Source organism: Neltuma alba, unplaced genomic scaffold (genome assembly GCF_004799145.2).
Source record: "Neltuma alba isolate B1F8T4 unplaced genomic scaffold, ASM479914v2 tig00011398_pilon, whole genome shotgun sequence".
In the NCBI taxonomy this organism is placed as follows: Eukaryota; Viridiplantae; Streptophyta; class Magnoliopsida; order Fabales; family Fabaceae; genus Neltuma; species Neltuma alba.
In genome coordinates this window covers 59,840-71,804 of record NW_021636087.1, presented here as the reverse complement: position 1 = coordinate 71,804, position 11,965 = coordinate 59,840, and the positions used below count along the sequence as shown (strand labels likewise).

Below are 11,965 nucleotides of genomic sequence, written 5' to 3'. Positions count from 1 at the left end.
AGGACTTCTTCGATAATGGTTTTGCCTTTTATTAGTTACACTAATGGACTACTTAACGCAAGAGGAAGACATTAAGAGATTAAAATTTATATTATGAGATTAAAAAAAAACTTCATTTTGCTTTTAACTTTAGAAGGAATATACATACATGTGTCATGACCATTCTTTCAAAACCCATTTACATTTAGATTAAATCAAACAATTTATTTAAAAGATTAACAATGACAGAAAAGAAGAAACCTTAATATTTTAAAATCACTATCATGGTTAAAAGAAATAAAATACTATCATGAGCAATATCGATAATTAACTTGGGCCTTAGACTTTCAAAGTTTAGAAATATCCTTTAACCCTTAGCCCAAACAAAACTTATATTTTCAAAAGAATATCATGTGCAAAGTCTTAGAGGTTTCTAGCCTTCTAACAGCCCTTTCATCAATTAACAATAATCAAATGTATTATTTTACAGCATCAAAATAGATGAGCCATATATGACAATATATATAATTAGTCAGCACATAAAACAAAAGAAAATGGGCTATACAAGTTATAACAGAACACTAAACCTCTGAGACCTTACCTAACAGATCATTAACCTGAACTATCACCTGTAGATAGTAGAAACTACAGGGTGAGACAAACGCCTTAGTAACCAACTTTCTAACTCATCATACATACTAACATATGCTCATGAAGTGTTAAGTGGAACAATTATTAAATCTCAAAAAATATAGATATATCAATAGAAATACAAAACATGTATAGTCAGATAATCTTAATCATCCAAACTCTTATCATGGGGGCTAACACACAAGTCACATAAATTTATCCTTCACTATAGGGGATCAATCAGATATATAAGAATATCCCACACTTTGGGGGACGGATAAGAAGCCACAAAGGTCTATCTCTTACTCTGGAGACGAAGGAAGCCAACCAATGTGCACTGATGGCAGCCTTACCACATGGTAGGATAGTACAAACCCAAATAACAACTAATCATTCACAATATAAGGAAAAATGTCTCAATCTTTTCTCAGTATAATTTATAAGATATAAATCATATATTTTTCTAAACTTCTCAATCACAATTCTAAAAATTTCACAAGACAATTTTCATAACTCAAAAGGTATAACATATCTACTCGAGTTTTAAATACCAAACCATTATTCTAAAATAGCAAAAAACTCAGAAGCAACATATTAGCACATATAATAAGTGGAAAGTGGTTAGCTCTCGTTAAAGTAATAGTAAGGATTATCATGAGGTCAATCCTTTGCTCAACTAGTAATTAATCTACATAATTAATATAACCACATATTAATATAAGGTAATTAATTAATTAATTAAGCTTATATATTAGTTAAATTCCTAATCTGATTTAATTTAATCAATTTTCATTCTAAATTCCCATGACTCTCATAACCCAAAACTAAATATTTTAGAACTAACTTATAATTTTATAACAAGCCAAATTATTCATTTACATCCTCCGGATTATTTACTTTAATAAAAGAATTTTTCAAAATTTTTAAATATAAAATTATTATATTTTAAATTCTAAAAATCCCATTTGAAGTTTAAACCTCAAAACTAAACCATAAAAAAATTCAATAGTACCTCAAATATTTATATATAAATAGTCTAATCAAAATTTTAATGGTATAACTATCACATATATTTCCATAAATAATAAATTTTTAGACAAAATAATTATTTTAAAACTTTTAGTCTCCCAATAAATAAAACTAAATGGATTAAAATCTCAATAATATGTCAAACAATTCAAATAAATTATTGAACTTAAATTTAATCATAAATAACAGATTTTTTAAACTAAAAAATTATTTTTTAAGTACCAAAACCAACAAATGAACAAATTTAAACTGATAAAAGAGATTTACTATAACATATGTATAATGTTATGATTAACACTCGTCAAAACTAAATACTTGCTCCAAACTTTATACCAAAAATTTTCTCTAACTAACACAAAATAATTATTATTAGATAGATCTAACTGAGTAGAATAATTTTTATAAAAAAAATTTTATAATCAGAAATAGTTTTACTTATTAAAATTATTTTAAACAATAGAAAAAGAAATAGGAGAGAAAGCGACCGTGCAACAGGCTCGAAGAGAGAAGAAGGAGGAAAGGAAATGGCAGGGGACAGCGGCTAAAAAGGAAATATTTGGGGTAAATTAAAGTTAAAGACCCCAATTAAAACAGAGAAAATAACAGTTTTAAACCATATATCAATTTTCAAATATTTAAATCCTTAGAATAAAAATTGAGATGTTACAACATGAGTATTATTTCTCACTACACATGTCTTTTCAATAATTTTCTGCAAAACTTGAAATAAGTTAATTATGTAGTTATATTTTTATAATCAACACGACATAAACTAAGTTGTTTATATTTAGTACGTCAACTTCTCCCATTTGATCATATGCCTTCTTCTTAAAATATTACCACTAAGCTATAGATTCATATGGAAAAAAATAAAACATACACATGATCATAAATGAATGGAGAACCTAACATTAAACATAAGAAACTTGATGTAAGTATTTTTTTTTATATAATAACTTTAGTTTTAAATGTAAGAATTATATAACTAATTTGTAAAAATTTTAAAAATTGAGTTAGTTATATGTAAGAAAATGTGTGTTGGTTTTTTCTAAAGTAACCTTTTAGTCATTTGCATTGAAACCACCTCGTTAATACTAACTGTTGGAATATTTTTAAAATGAAGAGATGTGTTTTTGAAAAGTCAGATCCATGCATAAATTTATTAAATTAATAAATTTATATGAGACTTTGGGGTGATGTTTTTTTTTTTTTTGGCGAGAGGGCTAATGAACCTTTATTCAAGTAGCTACGAATGGGTTTGAAGGCCTATGGGTATTTGGGCCCACATCTTTAAGCCCAACAAATCCGGAATCTTCGTTCAAAGAAACTCCAATAATCAATTTTTGTTCAGTTGAATCGATATTCCATATTGTTTTTGGTCAAAAAAATATTTCATAGTGTAAATTGAGATTAATATAAATTATCTTAAAGGTGGAAAAATTATTTTAGAATTTAAAAAATTTTCTTAATTTTTAATTTTAATATTTTCTATACATTAGACTTTCTATTTAAAAAAAAAAAAAAACAAGAATTGATGCTTATGGTAAAGAAGATTATGAGATACTATGATTTCAAGCTCTTCACCGTCTTTCACGCCATCGCAATATTCTGAAATCTGCTATCATCTTTTTTTTTTTTAAGGTAGAAAAATCTGCTGTCATCTTAACACCAATTGCCAAACAACTTTGGTGTTATTACAATGCAGTACAAAATATGAAATTTAACATTTCAATTTTTTTAATGAACTTTACTAGTGATGTTTAATATAAATATATGTATACACAATACATAAAATATCATAATAAATATCATAATTTTTTCTCTCGTTTTGTTCCTCTTCCACTTTCATTCTCTCTCTGAAGAGACGATGTATATTGTTGAGCCTGAGAATTGAGTTCGTACTGTGAGGCTGTCTGCTAAATGCATGTACATTGACTCTAATTAACTATGCTTTCCACACATCGCTCTTGAATTCACACAACTCATTATATCTAAAGTCATACTTTTTGTTGTAATCTCTCAGATCGTTAAATAATCTGACAATGATATGCATGCATGTTTTCTGTTCTGGATATAAAGAAGTCGCAAAGACTACAGTAGGGAATTTATTTTTTCTATACTCAAATTTTTTTTAAAATTTTTAATATCATCGTTTTATTTTATTATCACTTCATCTTCCATTAAAAAGTATATTTGAACTTTATGCGCTAACAATGCTTTAAAATTGAAGAAAAAAGAAAAGACAAAGGGTACCTGCAAACGACTGTATTTAGAGGCAGTAATGCGAACTTCTTGAAGTTAGATTTTCAGAACATCAGCTAGCTTAATCAACAAGAGTAGTAATGGATTATATATATCTGGATTACGACTATAACAATAATAACAAAACTTTATTCTATCAGATAATTGTGTGACGACATTGTGCTCAATCAATAACTAGATCTTTAAATAAATTGTTAACTAGAAGATACTACCTCCGGTCCTAATTATAAAAACCAGTTGACTAATTTGAGAAGATTAAGAAAGTAATTTGATATAGTTATTTGCCTTAAGTAGATGTTGTTTTTCTAAAATATCCTTGCTAATCAAGTATATTAACTAGAACTATAATTATTAGGAGGACTATTTTGGAAAAAAATTGAGTAAATATAAGAGACAAAGTGGACTGGGATCTTATATTTAGGACCAAAATAAAAGTCAAACAGGGTCTTATATTAAGGAGCGGAGGTAGTACTTGTTTTGTATACGTCATTGGGTCATTATACAGATTTATTACCCTTAATTTGATTGTGGTCTAACTCATGCCTTAATTAGTTTTTCCTCCTTTAACAAGCAAAAACTTCTTCACCATTAATGAAAACCAAAAGCTCCTCTAAGTTTCGAATTGATGGGACAATATCTTGCCAAACCAACCCCCCATTCTCTATAAAAATTTCCAGATCCTTAAGTTTAAAAGTATACCAATTTCTCGTGTACAGAATTCCAATATCATATATATGCATTTTACGATGTAAGGAAGTGTTTAGTTTCACATTGAAACACTGAACACAACAGTTTTGAAGGTGTGAAACTAATCATCAAGCACGCGCTTACGTTGGTTTAATTTCAAGTTCTCAACTGATCAAGCCTAGGTGTTAAATATATAATGTGATCACCTTCTAATTCAAATTACCAAGCAATTTTGAATACAAGCTGCTCAGATTAGATCTAATATTAAGGACTTACAAAGAAATGTCAGTTAAATTTCGAAGAGACAATAATAAAGCACGCGATCTTCACAAAACTCACATCTAATATCCACATATCTGTGCTGATCGGAATCCACCATGAATCAGTCTCTTCCAGAAATTTGAAGCGTCTTCGTTTGTGATCAGTACGCGTGCGGCTGCATCTCCTTCTCCTTCTTCTTCCTCCTCCCAACAACGGACATCAACACAGTCTCGTCCGTAACCCTATATAACTCTGCAATAGATCGGTGCCTCTTGTTCCTTCTCTCTCCGAAATTGCTCCGATCATTATCATCATCACTATCAGGATCCTGTTCTGCTAATAATTCTCCTTTTTCTGTTTCCATTAACAACACTGCAGCGACCGGCGACGAGGAGGCGGGGGAGGAGGTCGAGGAGTAGGAGGAAGATGCTGCATCGACTGATTTGCAGCTTTCATCTTTGCTGAAGCTGGAGAAGGAGAAGCTGATGTTGTTACTGCTATTATCGTCTTCCTGGTGATCTGTATGGTCCGAATAAGAATCGGCGCTGCTGAGTTGAATGAGTTGCATAACGGCGTTTACCTCCGATTCTGAGAGCTCCACTTCCGTAAACGGCTGTTTCCCGCTGTCGTTGTGACTTTCGCATGCAGCTGGAGGTGTGATTTTCGCCATTGTTGAATTCTTCTTCATTGGTGTTGCTTCTAAGGAGAGACGATGATGATTGTGAATAAAGATTTCAAATGCCTAGACGCGTCCCCCCTCTCTCTCTCTCTCTCCGTGTGTGTGTGTGTGTGTGTAAAACACGCCGTAACTGAGAATGAGGGTCGGCACTGGCGCGTGTCCATAGATCTTAATTTATTTGTGTTTAGCTGATTAATTATATTTTATTAGCAATATACTACCTCCGATCCTAATTATAAGAGCCAGTTGACTAATTTGAGGAGATTAAAAAAGTAAGTTGAGTTAGTTATTTGTCCTAAATAGGTGTTGTCTTTCCTAAAATACCCTTGTTAATCAAGTGTATTGAGTTGAACTATCATTGTTAGAATAGTTACTTTGGAAAAAAAATGCATAAATATGAGAGACAAAGTGGATTGGGATATTATATTTAGAACTAAAATAAAAGTCAAATAAGGTCTTATATTAAGGACCGGAGGTAGTATAATTTGTAGGTGCCGCTTTCCGTCTCTATGGTTCGAACTCATTTCGATTTTGATTTTAGTCCAAAAACCAAACTATTTTTCTATTTATGAAACAAAAATTTTTAGACGGATTAAATTTCAGGAGTATTAGTTTCAAATTTTAGGGTCAAAATCAAAACAATATTAAATTTCAAGAAATTAAAAGATATTAATCCCAATTTGTATTATGTTCATAAATTGTTGTTATGGACTTGATGGTTTTGACAGTGTTATGGCTGCACGCGTTATTGATTATTTTCCAATTAAATATGTTATTGAAAATATTGCATGTTTCCGTTGGTTATTTGAATAATCATAATAATTAAAATTCCATATAAAACACCTATTTGATTATAGTTTGAACCAAGTCACGTTTTCACTATATTTGAATATGAATTAATAGCATCAGATATCAAATACTTATATGAAAAAAAATCTAACTCTAAATTATTTTTTTTCCAGACGCAAAATTGTGAACTATTAGTTTTTGAAAATATATTAGTTAAATATATGATATATATTAAGTGAATAGTCTATTTCTCACAATACACCCAAAAACAACGATGACAATAAATCCATATAAAAGCAAAGAGTTAGGCAAAAGGATTTCGATATTGGTTTTGCCTTTTATTAGTTACACTAATGGACTTAACGCAATAGGAAGACATTAAGAGAGTAACATTTATATTATGAGATTTTAAAAAGCGTCATTTTCAGGGCTGAGCATGTAACCCGAAACCCGGCCACCCGCCCGCAACCCGGCGAAATTGGGCCCGTTTGGGCCCGCCCAAAAAAGAAAATAAACGGGCGGGCTTACAAATTAAATGGGCGAGCTACGGGCACAGGCACGGGCTGCCTGTACCCGCCCATTTATTTTTATTTTTTTTTAAATTGAAGAAAATGACACATTGATAACCCAAGCCCAGTCCTGCAGTCCAATAATTGAAAGCCCAGTCCGAATATGAGTGTCCGTGTAGGCGTGTACCGTGTCCGTCTCTCTCCGCGACTCCACTCCGCCTCTGGTGTGAAAGAAAGACTGAGTCTGAAACTCTGAAATCTCAATCTGAATGTCTGTGGTCTACTGGTCTGAACTCTGAACCGCTTCATGCCTTCACTCTCTCCTCTCTAATCTCGTCTTCGTCGGTCTCCCGACTCTCCCGGCTCCCGGCCTACCGCACTCCCGCCTCCCGGACTCCCGCTGAGCTGAGCCTGAGTGAATCACTAAATCGGCTGATCCCCTCGAGTCGACCTCGAATCCTCGCCCTGAATCTGATCTCTGATATAAATCTCGTCTCTCCTCGAGTCGATCACCACTCACCGTCACTCGGTCTCTGTCTCCCCTGATCCAGTGATCCCCTCGAGTCCTCACCAGTCGCCTCCTCCTCGCCTCGGTTAGACGGTCACTCACTCGCTCGCCGCTCGGTGTCTGTCTCCAACTCCAGACTCCAGTCGACCTCGAGTCCTCGGCTCCTTGGTGACTCACTCGGTGTCTCTGTCTCCAATTCCATGTCCTGAAGTCACAGACAGAACTCCCAAGTCCCAACTGAATCTACTCGGTCTCCATTCTCCACTGCACAGCCTCACCTCTCCGGCTCTCCCCACACCCACTTGCTCTGCTGCTGATCTTTCAGTCTCTCTCGCCGATTCTAGGCTCCCAGCTGGCCAGCTCGGCAGCTCGATCTCTCACAAAGGATCACCGTCACCGCACCGGTCCCTGCCTCCCAAGTCCCAACTCGATCGCAGTCACACAGCCTCTCACTCGGTAATTGAAGAAATAATACTTAGTAGTTACTAGTTAGATTTGTTGTCTCTGCCTCCCAACTCGACTAGGCTTAGGCTAGTGGATTTTTTGGCTGTCTGCTGTTATTATATGCTATATGTATGAGTGCATTTGTTGCCAATAGATTTAAGTATTTAACTGCAATGATTAGCTAATAATCTTGTCATGCTAAGTTGCAATTTCTATCGGTGGAGCCGTGGAGGCACTTTGGTGCCAAGTAGGTGGATCATATTTTGTTCTCAGTAAAGATATTGTTTCATTTGGGGTCTTTTAGCTCAGTTTATACACGTATCATTCTATAGGTATACTGATATGTATGCGGACTACTCTGGCAAAGGATTTGATCAGCTTTTAGATGTTATTAACAAGATAAAGCATAATCCTAATGTTATATATAACTGTTAGTCTGTTATTGAAACAATTTGTGTGCACACCGCATTTGCAATATATAAGACTGACATGCATGTGCACACTGTTAGTCTGTTATTATTTTTATTTCTCCTATTATTATTGTTGTTAAATTTGATTTGGATTGAGAAGGAAATTGAAGAATGGCACAAAGTCAACAAGACAATATCAAAGCTAAGACTATTGTAGAGGAAAGTGTGGAAGGTCCAACTGAAAACCCAAGTACTGTTGTTCAACATGCTAAAAATAATAATGAGAGACAAGATGCTGAAGAAGTAGCACCACCAACGAAGAGGAAAAGGCGGCTAACATCTGATATTTGGAATCATTTTACAAGATTGCCATTAACCCAAACTAAAGGGAAACATAGGGCGAAGTGTAATTATTGTGGCATAGATTATGCAAGTCATCCAACTAAAACTGGGACAAAACAGTTGTGGCGGCATTTTGAAAAGTGTCCCAAGAACCCAAACAAAGCAAGCAAGTCACAAACCATGTTGACTGCTATGTCTTCTCAATCATCTCAATCGTATCGCTTGTTCAACCAAGAAAGATGTAGAAAGGCTCTTGCAAGGTTCATCATAAAGGATGAATTGCCTTTTCGAGTTTTGGAAGGGGAGGGTCTAAAAGAACTTTTGCAAGAGTTTGAACCTAGGTTTCAGATACCTTCACGATGGACAATTGCCAAGGATTGCTACCAATTGTATTTGGAGGAAGCAAAACGTTTGAAAAGATATTTCAAGCGATCTAAATGCCGTGTGTCCCTTACCACTGATTGTTGGACTTCAATACAAAACTCCAACTATATGTGTTTGACTGCACATTGGATTGATGAGAATTGGACTTTACAAAAAAGGATTTTAAATTTCTGTGTCATTGAAAATCACAAAGGGGATACAATTGGCAAGCAAATTGAGGATTGTTTATTCAACTGGGGCATTGAAAAAGTCTTCACAATTACAGTTGACAATGCTTCTTCTAATGACACTGCAATTGCCTATTTGAAGAAACGATTGAAGAGTTGGAATGGTCTAATATGTGATGGAGAGTTTTTACAAATGCGGTGTGCAGCTCATATTTTGAATCTGATTGTTGGTGAAGGTCTAAAGGAAATGAATAAGTCTATTGAACTTATTCGGCATGCAATTAAATTTGTTAGATCTTCTCCAGCTAGGCTACAGAGGTTCAAGGATCTTGTTGAAAAGGAAAAAATTGATTCAAAGAGTTTGCTGACTTTGGATTGCCCCACGAGGTATTATTTGCACTATAATTGTATTATTTTCATATTATGTCAAGTTTCACTTGATAATTCTTAATTGTTTATTTCTTATTTGTCATGTGATTAGGTGGAATTCAACTTATCTGATGTTGGAAAATGCTGTCAAGTTCATCAAAGTCTTTGATAGGATGGAAGAAGAAGATCAAGATTACAAGGATTACTTTAGGAAAAAGGTTAAACTGTTTTCAAACCAACAGGGTGTTGTCTTAAGTTATGATGATGAAGATGATGATGCTGATGTCATTGACACAACATTAGGAAGGGCCACAGCTGAACCACCTACTGCATATGATTGGAGTGTGGCTAAAGAGTTTCTTGTGTTTTTGAGGTTGTTCTACACTAAGACCCTCAAATTTTCTGGATCAAATTTTGTAACAACAAGCACATGCTTTCAGCATATAGTTGCAATTCAGACTCACCTTCATCGAAGTGCAGCTAGTGAGTACTCTCTCTTGAGTGACATGGCAAGGAGAATGCAGACAAAGTATGATAAGTACTGGGAAAAAGCAGAAAAAATGAATCCGTTGTTGATCATAGCAGTGATCCTTGATCCTAGATTCAAGATGACATATATCAAAATTGCTTTTGAAGACCTTTTTCCTGAACCTACAAAGCGAGAAGCCATGTTGAAAAAGACTATGGATGTCTTGTATCGATTGTATGATCACTATTTTGCTAGTGTTGTTGAGCTTGATCATGGTGAAGCATCTAAATCTCAATCAACAGCGGATCAACAGCAAGTCCATGATAGTGTTGGAACTGGGGATGATGACATTGACATGTTATTTCATGATGATACTGATTCTACATTTCAAAAGTTCCTGGCCACTGCAGACACCGTTGTTAATGCAGAGAAAATTTCTGAAGTAGATGAATACCTTCAAGCAGATTTAGGTGGTTTTCGTGATCCAAAATTTGATGTCTTGGCATGGTGGAAAGTGAATGCTCCCAAGTATAGAGTTTTGAGTGTAATGGCACGTGACTTGTTGGCTGCACCAGTCTCTACAGTATCTTCTGAATCAGTTTTCAGTACTGGGGGTCGAATACTGGATAATTTCAGGAGCTCTTTATCTGCAAAGATGGTTGAGGCACTCATATGTGCTCAAAATTGGCTATGCAGTAGTACTCCAAGACTCAATGACCTTGAACTAGATAATTTTATTGAGAGTGCAAATGTCGTTACTGGTATTTTAACCTTCAACAATATTTTCAATTTATATTGTTTTATCTTGTTATTAAATATTAATGAATTGATTTTTTTTTAATTTGTTTTGTAGAGCAAGAGTCATTGGTTCCAAGTACAGCCACTTCCTCAAGTAACTCTGAAGGAGAAGCTCATGATTATGGTGGTGGTGATGATGATGAGTGATTGATGATGATTTGATGATGATTAATCCTTTACAATTTTATATTTGTGGTTGTCCTCTTTTGAAGCTTGAACCCTTGAACATTAGAAATTTGTGATGGTTTCTGATTGTATGGACTATGGAGTTTAGATTTTGATTAATGGTATTATAATTTTCATCTATTTTGATTTTTGAATGCGAACAGCCCCTGGACAGCACCTGATTGTTAAACGGGTTCCCCATAACCCGTTTAAACCCGCCCACTTAACCCGACCCGTTTAGGAACGGGCTTAAACGGGTTATGTACGGGTACGGGCCACCCCGTACCCGTTAATGCATAAACGGGCGGGCTGCGGGTTTGGGGCCGGGCTGCCCAACCCGCCCGTTGCTCTGGCCTTCACCTTTAGAAGGAACACAAATGCATGCGTCTTATTTCTCACTACACGTGTTTTTTCAATAATGTTCCGCAAAACTTAAAATAAGTTAACTATTTAGTTACATTTTCATAATTAACAAGACGTAGATTAAGTTGTTTATATTTATTATATCAAGTTCTTGCGTTTGATCATATGTCTTCTTCTTAAAATATTACCACTAAACTATAAATTTATATGGAAAAAAAATATAACATACACATGATCATCAATGATTGAAGAACCCGACATAATAGACATAAAAAACTTGATGTAAATATTTTTTATAGAATTATTTTTTATAGATGTAAGAATTGTATAACTAATTCGTAAAAATTTACAAAATTAATTGAGTTAGTTATATGTAAAAAAATGTACGTCAGTTTTTTCTACAGTAACCCTTTAGTCATGTACATTGAAATTATCTCATTAATACTAACTATTAGAATATTTTTAAAATGAAGAGATGCAATTTTTTTTAATAAACTTTACTACTGATGTTTAATATAAATATACTCCTCTGGTCCTTAATGGCAGACCTAATTGATAAGTTAATTTTGATTCTAAATATAAGATCTATTTTTTATATTTATCAATTTTTTCTAAATTACTTCTATGGATACTCTTTCAACCATAATTAAGTAAGTGAGGGAGAAAGAATATTTTATATTATTTTAGAAAAAACGTTATTTTTCTTATAATTAACTAATTT

The 11,965-nt window shown here is 33.8% G+C and overlaps 1 protein-coding gene across 1 annotated transcript; it reads left to right on the top strand.

The window, feature by feature from the left end:
* Nucleotides 1-8,358: 8,358 nt before the first annotated feature.
* LOC114712872 (zinc finger BED domain-containing protein RICESLEEPER 1-like) lies at nucleotides 8,359-10,863 on the top strand. The gene is made up of 3 exons (XM_028897435.1): nucleotides 8,359-9,467; nucleotides 9,562-10,679; nucleotides 10,772-10,863. The coding sequence occupies exons 1-3, from the start codon at nucleotides 8,359-8,361 to the stop codon at nucleotides 10,861-10,863; spliced, it is 2,319 nt and encodes a 772-aa protein (XP_028753268.1).
* Nucleotides 10,864-11,965: the final 1,102 nt, after the last annotated feature.

What these genes read in the sequence shown, in the direction of transcription:
- LOC114712872 (XM_028897435.1), top strand. Translation starts at nt 8,359, where the DNA reads ATGGCACAAAGTCAACAAGACAATATCAAAGCTAAGACTATTGTAGAG. An exon ending in ACTTTGGATTGCCCCACGAG is followed by an intron (nt 9,468 to 9,561) that starts GTATTATTTGCA and finishes TCATGTGATTAG; the next exon opens with GTGGAATTCAACTTATCTGA. An exon ending in GAGTGCAAATGTCGTTACTG is followed by an intron (nt 10,680 to 10,771) that starts GTATTTTAACCT and finishes TTTGTTTTGTAG; the next exon opens with AGCAAGAGTCATTGGTTCCA.